The sequence below is a fragment of the Bufo gargarizans genome, chromosome 3, assembly GCF_014858855.1.
Source record: "Bufo gargarizans isolate SCDJY-AF-19 chromosome 3, ASM1485885v1, whole genome shotgun sequence".
NCBI classification, from domain to species: domain Eukaryota; kingdom Metazoa; phylum Chordata; class Amphibia; order Anura; family Bufonidae; genus Bufo; species Bufo gargarizans.
Genome location: NC_058082.1, coordinates 105,714,970 through 105,733,173, shown reverse-complemented (window position 1 = coordinate 105,733,173; position 18,204 = coordinate 105,714,970). Strand labels below are relative to the sequence as shown.

The 18,204-nt window shown below is 43.5% G+C and overlaps 1 protein-coding gene across 3 annotated transcripts in view; it reads right to left on the bottom strand.

Annotated features, from left to right (window-relative positions):
- Window positions 1-4,756: 4,756 nt before the first annotated feature.
- Window positions 4,757-18,204, bottom strand: part of LOC122933198 (pleckstrin homology domain-containing family A member 3-like) — a 34,001-nt gene continuing 20,553 nt past the window's right edge. For 2 of the 3 annotated variants that reach the window (XM_044288040.1, XM_044288042.1), the window contains 4 exons: window positions 17,543-17,707; window positions 13,326-13,369; window positions 12,779-12,929; window positions 4,757-4,941 (listed from right to left, as the gene is read on the bottom strand). In XM_044288040.1, coding sequence (XP_044143975.1) covers window positions 12,806-12,929; window positions 13,326-13,369; window positions 17,543-17,707 — 333 coding nt within the window. In that variant the 3' untranslated portion in view covers window positions 4,757-4,941; window positions 12,779-12,805. The remainder of the gene's footprint in view (window positions 4,942-12,778; window positions 12,930-13,325; window positions 13,370-17,542; window positions 17,708-18,204) is intronic. The other variant, XM_044288041.1, reaches the window with a different exon arrangement.

Genomic DNA, 18,204 nt, shown 5'->3' with positions numbered 1-18,204 from the left:
TAAATTCAGTTAATTGGATATGATTTGGAAAGACAAAGCTCTGTCTATATGAGGTCTCACAGCTGGCAATGAATATCAGAGCAAAAACAAAGCCATGATGAGGAAAGAACTGCCTGTAGAGATTAGTAACAGGATTGTGTGGAGACACAGATCTGGAGAAGTGTACAAAAAAATTTCTACTGCGCTGAAAGTTCCCAAGAGCACAATGGAGAAGATGAAAAAAATATACAGCACGATCGAAAACTTTTACTTTGTAGCAAGCAGCTGAAGAAGTCTAATAATGCCATTCGTGGATTAACCCCTTCTTTAGATCAGGACACATCCTGATCTGTAAAAGGGATTAATCCTTAAATTACATTATTAGATTATTTTCTTTGCTGCAAAATTAATACAAATTCGATCGTAGAGAGTGCTGTATCCAGGATTCTTCTTTTATCCTCTCCACTGCCATATCGATACCTGGTTGCTCCATTGGAGCAGTAGCACCAGTAACTCCATGGAAGGCCGATTGTCATTTATATTCTTGTTTAGTTGTTGCGGTTTCTCACGACATTAGGTGAGCTGGAAATAACGCTTTACGTTTTATTCATTGCCAAATGTGTATCATTTTGTGCTCTGTTTTCTTTGCACAATAAAGGCTCCAGAACATAGAAGCCTCCATAATTCTTAAATGGAAGAAGTTTGGAACAAGCAGGTTTCTTCCTACAGCTGTCTGCTGCACAAAACTAAGTAATCAGTGGAGAAGGCCCGTGGCAAGAGAGGTGACCAAGAACCAATGCTTGCTCTGGCTGAGCGCCAAAGATCCTGTGTGTAGATAGGAATAATTTCCAGAAGGTTAACCATCACTACAGCACTCTACCAATATGGGCCCGCCTGGAGTCTGCAACAAAAAAAAAACAAACATCTAAAAAGGACCCTCAGACTGTGAGAAGCAGGATTCTCTGGTGTGATGAAACCAAGATTGAACTTTTTGGTCTCAGTACTAAGCGTCATGTCTAGAGGAAACCACAGTGGAGGCACTGTGGAGGACCGGAGTGGCAAGGAGCATGTAAGTATAAATCCTCCATTTATGAAGGCAGGCTGCGGGCACTTGCATCCTAGAGAACCCCTTTCAGGAGTAGAGAAAGGAAAGACTAAGCACGTGTTCACCTTAGCACAGTTACTGAGGAAACAGAGAGGGTATTCCACAGAAACCGTAGGTGGCGCTATACTAAAATTCTTGCAACATCTGCTGATAGAAGCATTTTTTTAAAGAAGTATAAATACAAAAAATATTTATAATCATGGGCTAGATTTCACTACAGTATAAACAATGTTTTTCCTGGGACAATCCTTTTAAAATGGCCATGTATGTAGGTTTACATTTATAGAAAATACACAGCCGGACCAGTCACGCCAGAAGTTTCAGACGGACTGTACTAAATTACTATGCAGTCTGTTGGGTTCTTGTTTCATTGGGTAAAATAACACTGCATGTAGCGCCATCTTACCTGTCACATAGGAAATGATCCATGATGAAGGTTTTAAACAGAGTCTCTGATCCAGATATGCATGTAGCCTTAGTAGTCACTGCTAATGCTATTGTAGCATTTTTGTCACATGCAGCCATTAATCTGAATGTATAAACTGTAAAAAATATAATATTCTGTACACCCTTTCAAGACGGCTGTCCAGATAATGAAAATTACGGTAACACTTCTAAAACTAGGAGGGAAATCTAAGGCTGAGAAACCATGGAAAATGTTTGTATTGTGACCAACTAATCTATGGACACTATTCTGAATCTGATACAACTTAGATCTCTGCTCCTGTTTCTGACAGCTCTCACCTCTGGGAGGAGGCTGTGCACAGCAGAGAGAAGACTGAAAAGAGGATCCAAGGAGGGCTGCTCACACAGGGCTATAGATAGGGAGGAGTTTGCAGGGGGAAGGCAGCAGCATTCTGGGCACACAAATCCAGCATGTATTACTGAGAGGAACAAGTCCATGTGACAATAATTTTTTCCATATCAGATGTGTCCAAACACTTTACCTATTGAGCTATAGCTACAGCAGAGAAATACTTTGTGGCATAAAGCCCAAGTGAATTGCTGTGTCGTCTGGCATGTGGGATTATAAGGTTTTTATATAGGTTTTAGGGATTATAAACCCGAGTTAGCGCTGAGCAGACAATAAACGAATGTCTACCATTCTAATACTAGTGTAACTGTATGCAGCGTACTGGTGTTCCATCATTTGCTTCACAGAGGATGCACCAGTACATAATGAACCAATGTAAATGAACTTGGCAATGGCAAATACAATGGTCCATCAAGTTACAATATTAATTGGTTCCAGGACGGCAATTGTAAGTTGAAGCCATTGTAACTTGAGTCCATAACTGTATGGAAAACTAGTAATTGGTTCCAAAGACCCAAATGCTATTCCATGATTACAGAAAATGAAGATTTAGGAAAAATAGGAAGATACCAAACGTCCAAAGGTGCAGCTAATGGCAGCAAAGTATTACCACACTGTACTGTAAAGTGGAGCTAATAGAAGCCAATATAGATGATTTACCAAAGAACTGGCCACATTGATTGGTTGGATCTGAGTCTGAGGCATTTTATGTTGAGTCTAGCTTCAACAAATGATGGCCCAGGATAAACCATTGTAAGTTTAAAATATTGTATCCTGAGGCCATTGTATCTTGAGGGATCACTGGAACAAGGCAGTATGAGATCACTTGAAAGTAAAATGTAGGCCCCTGCTTTTCCGGGAATTTTTATTGCCCAATATACTTTGTCCTCTAGACATTATAGTGCTAGATTATATTTTACGGTATCTGTAGGATATAAAGCATTGTAGGCAACCACGGCATTGTTTATCAGACATGAGTGTAATCTGTTTGATTGACCCATAAAGATTTCCAGGAAGCAGTCTGAGAAATGCATGGACCCTTAAATGTAAAGATTTTGGTGTCAAGCAGTAGTGGAGGATTGATGTCCTGGTCGGGTCACAACTCTGCTGGTTTGGCACAGGATTTACTGGAGTTTGAAGACCTGACCAGAATTTATTTAACTTGATAGCAACTATGGCTTTCTTGTCCTCTTACAGAGGCTGCTGATGCTATCAAGTAATTGAACCTGGTATCTGGTTTATTAAATTGTCAATGTCGTGATTTCTAATGGCATTTGCAAACTAAAAAGGATTAAATCTACCTTTGACATTCTCCATTCTCATGGACACTCTCTGCCAAGATCAAGGTAATTCCTCTTCTTTTCCTCCTCCTCCTCCTGATTGACTGAAGGTGTCCTGATTTGACCAGACGGCTGATTGTCTCTGACTGCTAAGCTCTTGTAAATAAAATGCTGGCTATAAAATAGTATCATACCCTGGATGATAAAAGTCAGTTTGATCAATAGCAATCACTATTATCTACCGAGAAATATTGTCTATTTATTCTTCTATTCATCAAATATGCAAAAATAGCTGTCCTGTCTTTCCAAAAAGTCAAACTTCAAAAGGTTCTAGCCATGTGGGATGGATTTCCGTGCTGAAAATCTGCAGTGTTTTACATTAGATATAAAGTGGATGAGGTTTTAAAAACGGTCATCCACACTATGAAAAAAAAGTCTGGAACAGATCCACAATTAACTTGACATGTGGTATGTATTTTATATCATAGCGTTTCAATGTATGCTGAGGACTTTGCCTTTTGCAATGCAGAGAGCGAATTCTGCAGCAAAATGTGCATGTAACTCGTGTGGACTCTGCCGAATTTTGTTGCAGGTTGTCCACTCCAAAATACGGCTCCTGTGGACATACCCTCCTAAGGAACCTTAAAAGGTCAAACTGTCCATGTTCTTGTGGATACAATTACTCTAGTTACCTACATGATCCCAAGAGATGATCAGATTTGTGCAGTCACAGAAGAACTCACATTATCCATTCATGTGGGTTCTAGCCTTGGCATCTAAGACATAAGACTGAAGGGTCCACCTGACGTGCGATTTTGCAGATATCAAGAGCTTGCAGGTTCTCCACATGGATTAAAAGGCTTTCCGATCTCATCAAATTATGGCATATAGATAGACTATGTCTAAAATCTCTCAACAGCTGGTGTCCAGGAGTGCTGATGTGTAGATAAAAACTGGACACTTACTTTTAAGAGCATCTTTTAGCATGATCAACCCTATTAAACCAGGATAGATCATCAGTATTTGATTGGTGGGGCTCCGACTTCTGGCCCCTCGCCAATCAGCTGTTTGAAGAGACCGCAGCGCTGTGTGTGTATTGCGTCCACTTCCTAGGCCAGTGATGTCACATTCATTGGTCATAGGGCCTAGGTGCAGCTCAGTCCCACTCAGCACTCACTGGAGGACCACAGCCTTTTCAAACTGCTTATCACGTGCGTCAGACCCCCATCGATCAGATATTGATGACCTATCCTGAAGACAGGTTATCAGTATAAAACACGCGGACAACCCCTTTAATAGTATATTATTTCTGTCAGCCCCATAGAATTGAATGGAGCGGTGGCCGCTCTTGTGTGTTGCGCTTACAATTCATTTCTATCGGACTTCTGAAAATAACCTAGCGCGTCACTCAGCTATTTTCGGCATCCCCATAGAAGTGAATGGAGAGCGGCCGCAGCTATCAAACATTGGTGCCATGGTCTAGTGATATGTCAACAATACTTGAGATGACACAACCCCTTTAAATATATTAATTGTGGTATATAGAATACAGTGATCACACTTAGAATATATAAATATATAAAAGTATATTTTATTTCTATTCACATGTCATATATTATACAGTTTTATCAGTTGCATTGCACACACCCTTAGTGCTGTGTACACACAGCTATAAACCTTCAGTTGTAGAAAATGTCCTCGACTTGTGTGGCTCTTCTTAGTATCCTTCACATGGGGGATGTTGGAATTTGGTCCCAATATTTCTATGGAAGAGAAATAAAACATTTGTTTCGTTTACAGGAAATCCAGGAATAGGACGTATAGACGACCACCCTCCTTAACCCCCTGGTTTATAACTCTGATGGATTACACTAGGAGGATGAGCACACCATTTAATAAGTGAGGAGGCTATTAAATGGACATCCCTCCATTTTCACCCTGGCAGCCCCCCTGACAGGAGCATCAGAGCAGTTCATGCTCCGATGCTCTCCTTTGCCCTGCGCTAAATCGCGCAGGCAAAGGCATTTTTAGGAGTTCCGGTGACGTACCAGGGCTCTCCATGGGGCTGACAGGAACCCCGGTGACGTCGCCGGCACTGATGGGCGGGATTCAGCTCTGCCCTAGCCAGTAAAACGGCTAGGGCAGAGCTAAAGCCCGCCCCTCAGAGCCGGTGACGTCACCGAACACACTGCTGTGCGGAAGTTACCGCCCGGCAGTGTGTTATTGAAAACAAAAGAGCCCGTGCCCTGCGCGGTTTAGTGCAGGGCACGGGAGCGCATCGGAGCATGAGATGCTCCGATGCTAGGCTCAGGCGGGCTGCCGGGGTGAAAATAAGGGTTTGTCCGGGTTCAGCTCTGAACCCGGACAACCCCTTTAAGGTGTTGTGCCATCTAACAGCAGACCCACTGTCGATCACTGCGAGTCCATCAGCTGGCAGAGGCTGCCACACTCCTGCAGAGGAAATCAATTATTACATGGTGCCCATCTGTAGTAGTACATTTAGAATGCTCCCCCTCTATGATATCCATATACTCCGATAGGGCATATGGTAAAAGCTTATCCTAATCAGACAACACCTTTAAGCTGGCCACACATCCATAAGTCTCTGCGACGTAGTCCTGCCTTTTGAACCTCGGTGCTGCCAGTGGCATGGGCAGCACCACAAAGTGTAGCAACTGGTCCCTAGTAGCTACTGGTGGCAGGAAAATCTTAAACCGTATGTATACTTGTGACATGCTGTTCTTGCATTTGTGACCGCTGAGACTAGTGAGTTTGACGGGGACTATTAGGAGCTGCAGCCTTAGAACAGAGGGCACTGTTGAAAGTTGCCGACCATTCATTTTTTCATTAAACCAGGCAACCCCTTTAACCACTTCAGCCCCGCTAGGTGAAACCCCCTTCATGACCAGAGCACTTTTTACACTTCGGCACTACACTCCTTTCACCGTTTATCGCTCGGTCATGCAACTTACCACCCAAATGAATTTTACCTCCTTTTCTTCTCACTAATGGAGCTTTCATTTGGTGGTATTTTATTGCTGCTGATATTTTTACTTTTTTTGTTATTAATCAAAATGTAACGATTTTTTTGCAAAAAAATGTCATTTTTCACTTTCAGCTGTAAAATTTTGCAAAAAAAACGACATCCATATATAAATTTTTCGCCAAATTTATTGTTCTACATGTCTTTGATAAATAAAAAAATGTTTGGGCAAAAAAAAAAAATGGTTTGGGTAAAAGTTATAGCATTGACAAACTATGGTACAAAAATGTGAATTTCCGCTTTTTGAAACAGCTCTGACTTTCTGAGCACCTGTCATGATTCCTGAGGTTCTACAATGCCCAAACAGTAGAAAACCCCCACAAATGACCCCATTTCGGAAAGTAGACACCCTAAGGTATTCGCTGATGGGCATAGTGAGTTCATAGAACTTTTTATTTTTTGTCACAAGTTAGCGGAAAATGATGATGATTTTATTTATTAATTTTTTCTTACAAAGTCTCATATTCCACTAACTTGCGACAAAAAATAAAAAATTCTAGGAACTCGCCATGCCCCTTACGGAATACCTTGGGGTGTCTTCTTTCCAAAATGGGGTCACTTGTGGCGTAGTTATACTGCCCTGGCAATTTAGGGGCCCAAATGTGTGAGAAAAACTTTGCAATCAAAATGTGTAAAAAATGACCGGTGAAATCCAAAAGGTGCACTTTGGAATATGTGCCCCTTTGCCCACTTTGGCAGCAAAAAAGTGTCACACATCTGGTATCGCCGTACTCAGGAGAAGTTGGGGAATGTGTTTTGGGGTGTCATTTTACATATACCCATGCTGGATGAGAGAAATATCTTGGTCAAATGCCAACTTTGTATAAAAAAATGGGAAAAGTTGTCTTTTGCCAAGATATTTCTCTCATCCAGCATGGGTATATGTAAAATGACACCCCAAAACACATTCCCCAACTTCTCCTGAGTACGGCGATACCAGATGTGTCACACTTTTTTGCTGCCAAGGTGGGCAAAGGGGCACATATTCCAAAGTGCACCTTTCAGATTTTGCAGGCCATTTTTTACACATTTTGATTGCAAGGTACTTCTCACACATTTGGGCCCCTAAATTGCCAGGGCAGTATAACTACGCCACAAGTGACCCCATTTTGGAAAGAAGACACCCCAAGGTATTCCGTGAGGGGCATGGCGAGTTCCTAGAATCTTTTATTTTTTGTCGCAAGTTAGTGGAATATGAGACTTTGTAAGGAAAAAAGAAAAATCATCATTTTCCGCTAACTTGTGACAAAAATTAAAAAATTCTAGGAACTCGCCGTGCCCCTCACGGAATACCTTGGGGTGTCTTCTTTCCAAAATGGGGTCACTTGTGGCGTAGTTATACTGCCCTGGCAATTTAGGGGCCCAAATGTGTGAGAAGTACCTTGCAATCAAAATGTGTAAAAAATGGCCTGCAAAATCTGAAAGGTGCACTTTGGAATATGTGCCCCTTTGCCCACCTTGGCAGCAAAAAAGTGTGACACATCTGGTATCGCCGTACTCAGGAGAAGTTGGGGAATGTGTTTTGGGGTGCCATTTTACATATAACCATGCTGGGTGAGAGAAATATCTTGGCAAAAGACAACTTTTCCTATTTTTTTATACAAAGTTGGCATTTGACCAAGATATTTTTCTCACCCAGCATGGGTATATGTAAAATGACACCCCAAAACACATTCCCCAACTTCTCCTGAGTACGGCGATACCAGATGTGTCACACTTTTTTGCAGCCTAGATGCGCAAAGGGGCCCAAATTCCTTTTAGGAGGGCATTTTTAGACATTTGGATCCCAGACTTCTTCTCACACTTTCGGGCCCCTAAAAAGCCAGGGCAGTATAAATACCCCACATGTGACCCCACTTTGGAAAGAAGACACCCCAAGGTATTCAATGAGGGGCCTGGCGAGTTCCTAGAAATGTTTTATTTTTTGCATAAGTTAGCGGAAATTGATTTTTTTGTTTTTTTTCTCACAAAGTCTCACTTTCCGCTAACTTAGGACAAAAATTTCAATCTTTCATGGACTCAATATGCCCCTCAGCGAATACCTTGGGGTGTCTTCTTTCCGAAATGGGGTCACATGTGGGGTATTTATACTGCCCTGGCTTTTTAGGGGCCCTAAAGCGTGAGAAGAAGTCTGGAATATAAATGTCTAAAAATGTTTACGCATTTGGATTCCGTGAGGGGTATGGTGCGTCCATGTGAGATTTTATTTTTTGACACAAGTTAGTAGAATATGAGACTTAGTAAGAAAAAACAAAAACAAACAAAAAATTTCCGCTAACTTGTGCCAAAAAAAATGTCTGAATGGAGCCTTACAGGGGGGGGTGATCAATGACAGGGGGGGTGATCAATGACAGGGGGGGTGATCAATGACAGGGGGGTAATCACCCATATAGACTCCCAGATCACCCCCCTTTCACTGATCACCCCCCCTGTAAGGCTCCATTCAGACATCCGCATGATTTTTTACGGATACATGGATCGGATCCACAAAACACATGCGGACGTCTGAATGGAGCCTTACAGGGGGTTATCAATGACAGGGGGTGATCAGGGTGATCACCCCCCTGTCACTGATCACCCCCCCTGTAAGGCTCCATTCAGACATCCGCATGATTTTTTACGGATCCATGAATACATGGATCGGATCCACAAAACACATGCGGACGTCTGAATGGAGCCTTACAGGGGGGGTTATCAATGACAGGGGGTGATCAGGGTGATCACCCCCCTGTCACTGATCACCCCCCCTGTAAGGCTCCATTCAGACATCCGCATGATTTTTACGGATCCATGGATACATGGATCGGATCCACAAAACACATGCGGACGTCTGAATGGAGCCTTACAGGGGGGTGATCAATGACAGGGGGGTGATCAGGGAGTGTATATGGGTGATCACCCGCCTGTCATTGATCACCCCCTGTAAGGCTCCATTCAGACGTCCGCATCGGTTTTGCGGATCCGATCCATGTATCCGTAAAAATCATGCGGACGTCTGAATGGAGCCTTACAGGGGGGTGATCAATGACAGGGGGGTGATCAATGACAGGGGGTGATCAGGGAGTGTATATGGGTGATCACCCGCCTGTCATTGATCACCCCCCTGTAAGGCTCCATTTAGACGTCCGTATGCGTTTTGCGGATCCGATCCATGTATCCGTGGATCCGTAAAAATCATACGGACGTCTGAACGGAGCCTGACAGGGGGGTGATCAATGACAGGGCGGTGATCAATGACAGGGGGGTGATCAGGGAGTTTATATGGGGTGATCATGGGTGATCAGGGGTTTATAAGGGGTTAATAAGTGACGGGGGGGGGTGTAGTGTAGTGTAGTGTAGTGTGGTGTTTGGTGCGACTGTACTGACCTACCTGAGTCCTCTGGTGGTCGATCCTAACAAAAGGGACCACCAGAGGACCAGGTAGGAGGTATATTAGACGCTGTTATGAAAACAGCGTCTAATATACCTGTTAGGGGTTAAAAAATTCGGATCTCCAGCCTGCCAGCGAGCGATCGCCGCTGGCAGGCTGGAGATCCACTCGCTTACCTTCCGTTCCTGTGAGCGCGCGCGCCTGTGTGCGCGCGTTCACAGGAAATCTCGCGTCTCGCGAGATGACGCATATATGCGTGACTGTGCGCAGGGCTGCCACCTCCGGAACGCGAATCTGCGTTAGGCGGTCTGGAGGTGGTTAAGGATGACCTGTGACCACAAAATGCAGTGAAATCTGCAGACAGCAGGTTATAGAGCAAGAGAAGCTGAACAGATATTTAATTTTGTGGATAAAAATTCAATAAAACGTATACATTTATGCCCCTCCTCTTTCTGATCTCAGTTGTACACGGGGTAGATATGATCAGTGATTGACAGCATTCTGTGTGTAAGAGTGTATACAGGGATAGCTATCAGTCAGGTGGTCTCAAGTTCAGAAAAAGCAGTGATATACAGTACTGTTCAAAAGTTTTAGGCAGGTGTAGAAAATGCCACAAAGTAGGAATGCTTTTAAAAATTTAGGCGTTAATAATTTATTTTTATGAATTAACAAAAATGAGTGAACAAAAGAGAAATTTAAATCAAATCTATATTTGGAGTGACCACCCTTTTACCTTCAAAACAGCAGAATTTATTTATTTATATTTTTAGGTACACGTACACAAGTCAGAGATTTTGTAGGATTTTAGTCAGGTGTATGACGGGTAATAACGATATTCATTTTTATATGTAGGTTGAAACAAAGTAATTAACTGAAACAGCTGTGTAGGAGGCATAAAACTGTGTGAAGAACAGCCAAGGTCTGCTACAAACGTGAGATGTGGAAGACCGTTTCATGTCACAGGTCATACACCATGGCAAGACTAAGGCTTCTTTCAAACTGGCGTTAGCCTTGTCCGGCAGGCGTGCTGCGGTTTTTGTCCAGCCGCCTCTCAGCATGTTTGCCATACTGCGGCCGCATCTCCGGCCTGACCTCATTATAGTGAAATGGGCCAGAGTGGACTTCTGGCAGCACACATGTGCAAACGTTAGTATGGATCCAGCAGGCTGTTTCCCTGCCGGAACAGCCTACCGGAAAAGCCTAAGCACGGCAACAGGACACAAGGTAGTTGGACTGCATCAGCAAAGTCTCTCCCAGGCAAAGATTTCAAAGTAGACTGGGGTTTCAAGATGTGCTGCTCAAGCTCTTTTGAAGAAGCACAACAGGCAACAATGAGGACCGTAGACGAAGTGGTCCAAAGTTTTCTAGCAGTGCCATTAGCTGAGAACTGGCAGCAACTTGTGGGAGCCAGATATACCCATCTACTGTTTGGAGAGGTCTGGCCAGAAGTGACCTTGGATGAATTCTGGATGAATTGAAGTTAAAATGCCATAACTTTGACAGTGAAATAAGGCCAAGCATCTCAACAGTGCACAAAACATAGGAACTGGGGTGCAGAAAATGGCAGCAGGTGCTCTAGACTAAAAGTCTATTTTTTTTATATTTTGCTGTAACAGAAAACAGTGTATTTGCCAAAGTAGTAAGCATGGCGTGTGTTCTTTGTCAGTTTAGGGCTGCATTTCAGGACATGGAGTAGGGGATTTTGTCATTGTTGAGGAATAAAGGCAGATACTTATCCATCATGAAATTCCATCAGGGAGGCCTCTGATTGACTCTAAATGTATTATGCAGCAGGGCAACGAACCCAAATATACAGTCAATGTCATTAAAAGGGTTATACGAGACTAAATCAGGCCTCCAGACGTGGCCAACCCGAGGGGCTGCTGATACAGGGGGGCACTTGACATCACATGTGACATGAGGAGCAGTGGATTGATAACCCTTGTGTAATCTGCAGGATTTCTACAAGACCGTTTCAGAACTATGCTAAAGACTGACAAACATTACATGCAACATTATCAGTTTACTTTGATTAGTCATTTTTACGTTTAGTGTAGTTACACATAATCTGGATATTTCAGTGATATTTATACTGTCATCAGCTCATATTGTTAGACCATGCTGCTCCAAGAATGTCCCGCTAATAATATCACCTAGAATTATCCCTTCGCTCCAAGTAAAATTACATTTTTTTTCTTGACCAGCAGTGTAATAAATGTTTCACGGGTAGGAAACAAGGTTTCCATAGGAACAATTAGTACATCTCTTTTCCTTCATATCAATGTGAAGGGAAGCAATTATTAACAGCATTGCATTTTATGTTTAGACTTGTGAACATTTTACGAAGGGCTCATGCACACAACCGCAAACAGCAGGTCCGCAATATACGAGCCCCGACCGTTTTTGCACGGCATAACAGATGTGGACCCATTCACTTGGATGGGTCTGCAATCCAAAAGGTCCAATGTGGAACGGAGGCACAGAACCCCATGGAAGCACTACGGAGTAGCATGCGCTACTTTTTTGTGGTGTGGATGGATCACATAGCCATTCAAGTTGAATGGGTCTGGATCCGTCTGCGGAATCTGCACGGATGTTGCCCGTGCATTGGGGACCGCAAACTGCGGTTCCCCAATGCACGGAATGGCCGTGAGCCCTAAACATATGAAAAATCAAGATAAGTGACATCAGTATGTGGATACAATTTTTTTTTTTTAAATGGTCTCCTTTCTAGTGCTTGTTAACTCAACCCTAACACCCTTACCATAACCCTAACACCTTGGACAGGACGACTTGCAAGCAGAGATGAAAGAATGGACACGTAAAAATTAATGTGCCTCATCAAGCCGGGTTCTGTACCTCCAAGGAACCTGAGAACACTCCACCCATAGGTTGACTGACAACAGACGCTGTCAATCAAGTGGCATGAGGAGCCCTCTCAGCCTTGGGGACACCCTGTCACAGGTGCAGAACCTTGCTTGATGAGACAAATGAATTCATTCATCTATACTTGCAAGCCATTTGCCCTCCCATCACCTTTCTGTCTATTTAGAAACCTGTTGAGAGGGATTCCTGCACAGGTTCTCGCCATTCATTAAAATAAGAGATGTAGCCGACCTGCTATGGGTCTCCCGACATCCGGCTGCCCATAGCAGCTATCTAGTCTGCCTCTATGACATGTGCTTACCTTGTTGAGGTAACGGACTAGGACTTGCTATCCTGATGTTCCATTACTGGACAGCACATACTGCCGTTCTTGGGTACGTAACCTCATTGCCAATTGCTCCAGGTTCTTCATCACAGTTACCCCATCACCCTGCTTTGGTAAATTAGAAGTCCTAAGAGATAAAAGCAATATGTCAACTTCTTCTGTCATCTAACCTGGCCATGCCAATCAAGAAGGAGAGGAAGAGGCTGGCAGAGGAAGCAGGAGAGGCAAGGGTGCACGGAGTGGCTTGGGCTCTCCCTTGGTGCACTTAACTGCTTATTTGCATAGAGATTAAAAATACTTTTTCTCCAGAATAAAGCGATAACTAAGTGAAAGGCATCATCACATTCAGCTGAGCTAGCCCTACAAGGCATTGTACCTGGTTTAATCAGGGAATTTCCTGGTGACAGGTTCCCTTCGAAATAAAATTTTTGTTGCTATTCATCATAAAACCAATAAATTCCAATCACAATGGTGGATGCAATACTGAACAGTACAGTCAATACACCTTTGTTTTCATGCTTACCTTGCAGGGGTTGACTCAACAGGCTGACTGACAGAACGCTTTACCTATGAAAGCAACAAAAAAAAGAGGTAGTGCAGTGCTTAGATATTCATGACCTATCCTTGTATATTACAAAAATGTTTAAAGGGGTTTTCCGAGACTTTAATACTGATGACCTATCCTCTGGTGTCACGACCATGTTCATGGTCGTGACTCCTTGGGAGCCGCATGCAGTTGCCCGCGGTCTGGTGTTGTGTCAACCGCAGCTGGGGGCACTTAGTTGTTTGCCTCAAGTGTGGTTGCCGCGGACAACAGGTATGCGTGCGGCTGCCTTTGGTTTATGTGTGTGTGTGTTTGTAGGCACTTTGAATGTCTGGTGTGCACTGTGTTATGTGTGCACTCTGACATTTTCCCTTCGCCTGTGGCTGCCCGTGGCAACGTGTGGTGTTGTGTACATGTGGTGGCAGTGTCTCGACCTTCTGGCCGGCTCCCAGGACACGTTTGCCACGCATGTCGTTGTCGACAGTAACAGCTGCAGTGAGAGTTGCTTTGTGTATTCCTCTTTATGTGGTTTCACCACACTCTCTGGTTATGGAAGGGTTAACTCCCTCAGTGTGTGTGCACTGGGTGTGTCTGAGTGTGGGTGTGGCTACTTTGGGCTATAAAGCCTCTGCTGGTTTCAGTTAGCTGAGGGGTTCTTCAGCCATGGTTGCTGGAGACAGCCTCCTGTTATACCATCTGCCAGTGGGGGCCACCCTTGTGGTCATAAGATTTATGTCACATGATGTTTGTTTGGTCTTTATTCTTTGCAGCTATGGATGTCCTGGTTCCTGTGTGTTTTTATGTGTGTGCCGTTTGTCTAATGTTTACGTGGACAGCGTTTTCTGAGCACGGGTTCCAGTCAGCAAGGCTGTCGCAGGTTAGTGTGGAAATGTTTGGTTCTCCTGTCATATTCATAGATCTGTTCATGTTCCCCTTCTTTTATGCTGCTTGGCCAGTGAGACTCCTGTTCCTCCGTGCCTAGGAGGAGTAGGTTGTCTTGCCCTGCTCCTTAGTTCAGGGCCATCCTGAGGGCTTGTAGGGACTATTAGGTTCCAGAGTATGAGCCCTCCTACCATCAGGGTCAGTGTTAGGGACGCAATAGGAGGTGACCTGCTCCCTAATTCTGTTGCCCTGACCGAGTAGCGACCGGACATCTTTGAGCATCGCACGGCTGAGGTTTTCCCCCATCCTCAGCCGTGACATCTGGACACCCGTCCATCAGCTGTTTCAGAAGACAGCAGCGCTCGCAGTAGCACAGCGGCCTTCTCCAGCTTTTCCTAGGTTGTGTGATGACACGTTCATTTGTCATGTGGCCTGGGGCGCAGCTCAGCCTCATTGAAGTGAATGTGAGAGGATAGGTCATCAGTATTAAAGTCACAGAAAACAATTTTTACATCCCTGTCTCTACACAATATATAAAAAAATCTGAATCAACATTTACCCCTTATTGACCACCCATACACTTTTTTTTATGGTGGTCACTAAGGGGCCTTAGGCTGGGCCCCCGGACTGTGGGGAATGTGGCCTCAGCTCTCACAAGAGAGCCACTCTCGTGCTCTAACAGCCCGGACCAGCAGGAGTGCCGATCCGGGTTGTTTAACGTTTTACATGTCGTAAAGCAATGGCGCCTGCCACATGTAAAGGGGTAACAGAGGGAGCAGACTGCCTCTGTCTCCCTTCGTACCCCGAAAATGGGATCATGGGGTGCCAATGTGTGTAAAAGCTGGATGGGGTCTGATATAGGCCCCAAGCCAGCCTTGGGTATTTTCCAGCAGGCTGTGCATTGCATTTTAAAAAAGTTTTCCAAAATGTTGTCTGTTATAGTCCCCTTGTGGGGCTATTAAGTGGTAAAAAAAAAAGTTTAAAAAAAACACTTAATAAATTTAAAAAAGTCCAGTAAAAAAATTTCAAAAATGTTCTCCATATGTTTGGTATCGCCCAAACTACATAAATATTATGTAAATTATCCCGTACAGTGAACGCCGTAAAAAATAAATAAATTCAAAAAACTGAATTGCTAATTTATTCTTAGTTTCCACCGAAAAAATGTAAGCAATCAAAAAAATGTATTTACTCCGACACCAATAAAAATATCAAGCCCTCACAAAACTCCATAGAAAGAAAAAAAAGTTATGGGTCTTGGGAAGTGGCGATACAAAAAAGATGTTATTCTTTTTAAAAGAAGGGGTTTTATTGGACAAAGGTAGTAAAACAGAGAAATACTTTACGTATATGGTATAGCTGTAATCGTACTAACCAAGATATTATGTTATTTATACCGAAAAATGAACACCGTAAAAAATTTTACGTAAACACTCGGTGGCAGTATTGCTGTTTTTCCCATCTCCCTCCCAGAAAGAGTTAATAAAAGTTAATCCCTATCTCATGCTGCTAAATATGCTGCAAATATGGTAAAAAAAAAAAAAAAAAAAAAAGGCAGAACTGGTAACAAATATTTATTTATATGTCAGTGACGGGCTAAGTCCCATTGTATCATGTGGAGTCCCAACACAGAATGTCAGTAGTGTTCTGCCTTGGACCGTGCAGGACAAAGCATGAAAATACTGAGGTTTCTGGTAAAATGGTGTGGTAATGTGAACAGTGCTGGAAGGTGTGTTGTCCCACTTCAGGTACCTCAGATGGGTGAGACGGGTAAAATCCAGAGAGTGGCAGTAGTCTCAGCAAAACATAGTTTGCTGAGACATTTCTGTATACATTTTCTGGGCTGGATTTTACTCGGACTGGTGGCTAGGCTTGGTAGAGGGAGTTCCCAGTCCACACCCTTCCAGTACAGGTTTTCCTTTCTACCTGAGGTGATCACAGGTGAGGCCTGCTGTAATCAGGCTTGCATAAAGCGCCTCTGAGGAGGGAGAGCGAGACTGTTTTGTGAAGCAGAGGCTCTGTGTGTGGTCTCAGTCAGGAGGACTGGGCTTTGAATAGCCTGAGGTTTGGAGGACCTAGAGAACGAGGGTTGCACGCCCAGTGTCTGGAGGACTACTGAGCCACACTCCCCCAAAAGGTACTGGAGTTGCCACAGCCTTGAGGCTGCAGTATTGATGTTGGCTGAGGAAAGCCGCAGATGTTGTCCATGTGTGAACTGAGCTCTATGAGTGAGGTAGGGACGTTTAGGTAGTGTTTAGTGTAGTGTTTAGGTAGCGCCTAGATGGGCAGGAGTTTATTTGTGTTTTAAGTGCTGGCGGTGCGGGAACCTCACCCCACCAAGTGATGTATAACTGGACTATCCTTTATAAGAAGACTGTCAAAATAAATGCACAGTTTGGACATGAAAATCCGTTGTCTGGTGATATCTATGGGTGTGACCCCCTGAAAAGAGACGATCCCTTACAATGGTTAAGGCCACTTTCAGACGAGTGAGTGTCACACTAGGACTAGCAGCTCAGCACTAGTGGTGAGCGAACTTGTGTTTTAAGGTCGGCGTCTAAAGTTCGGGTTATCGAAGAATCGCGTTATGGATTCTAAATTCCATTATGCTCCGTGGTAGCGGAATCCATAACGTGATTCTTCGATAACCCGAACCCGAAGTTTTAGACGCGGAACTTAAACACAAGTTCGCTCAACACTACTCAGCACCCGTCCTGAACTTCCAGCACTGCCGGGGTCACATAACAGGAATACTGATTTAGGATGCTATGCAACCCTTAAGAGGTCTGGTATGTACTGTATAGCACTGACATAATGCTATCAGTGTTATCCAATACATTCTAGAACTGTAAGGGTTACATAGCATCATAAATCAATATAATGCTATGCGATCCGGCAGTGCTGGAAGTTCAGGACAGGTGCTGCGCTGCAAGTCTGGAGCGTGACACTTGCTCGTTTGAAGGCAGCCTAAAAGAAATCCATCACCAGTTTTATGGTGTCCTAACTAAGGGCAACAAAAACAAGTGACAGGTCCCCTTTGTAAAAGTCTGGGTCACTTTGATTAATTGACCCAGTCTTTTTGCTAAAATCTTGGCTCCTGACTCTCCCCGCCCACCTGCTGCTGATTTATATGGAAAAATCTGTCAATCAGAGGCATGTGGGGGTCGGGGGGGGGGTCCGTGAGCTCATGAATATGGGGACTTACTGGCAGGCGCTGGAGCTGTCAGAGCTTAGCAGCATAAAACTGCTGACAGATTCCCTTTAAAGGGGTATCCCCATCATAGAAATGGTGCCATAAGTGCCACTTGCAATACCTTTCGACTCTGGGGAAGTTTGGTGCCCACCACATCTCCTGGTAAAACTGGCAAAGGAGGGTCTTGTTTATGCAGGTTGGTGTTGACGTACTTTATACAGTCATCTAGAGTAGAACAGATGTAAGAGCACGTTCCCTGCAGGTTGGAGCACGCCATGTTGAGTTTCTGAAAGAGAAGAATGAAACTAGTTATATACAGTACATGATCATAGAAAGAAACAGTAACAGCTGGACCATGGCAGAAACATGGATCTATAGCCGATGATCCCACAACTGATTATTCTACCCCATTTTGATTGACACTTAACCCCTTTAGGACACAGCCTTATTTCACCTTAAAGGACCAGGGCACTTTTTGCAAATCTGTCACTTTAAGTAGTGATAACTTTAAAACACTTTGACTTATACAGGCCATTCTAAGATTGTTTTTTTCGTCACATATTGTACTTCATGACACTGGTAAAATGAAGTTAAAAAATATCATTTTTATTTATAAAAAAATACCAAATTTACCAAAAATTTGAAAAAAATAGCAAATTTCCAAGTTTCAATTTCTCTACTTCTATAATACATAGTAATACCTAAAAATAAAAATAGTAATTACTTTACATTCCCCATATGTCTACTTCATGTTTGGATCAATTTGGGAATGATATTTTATTT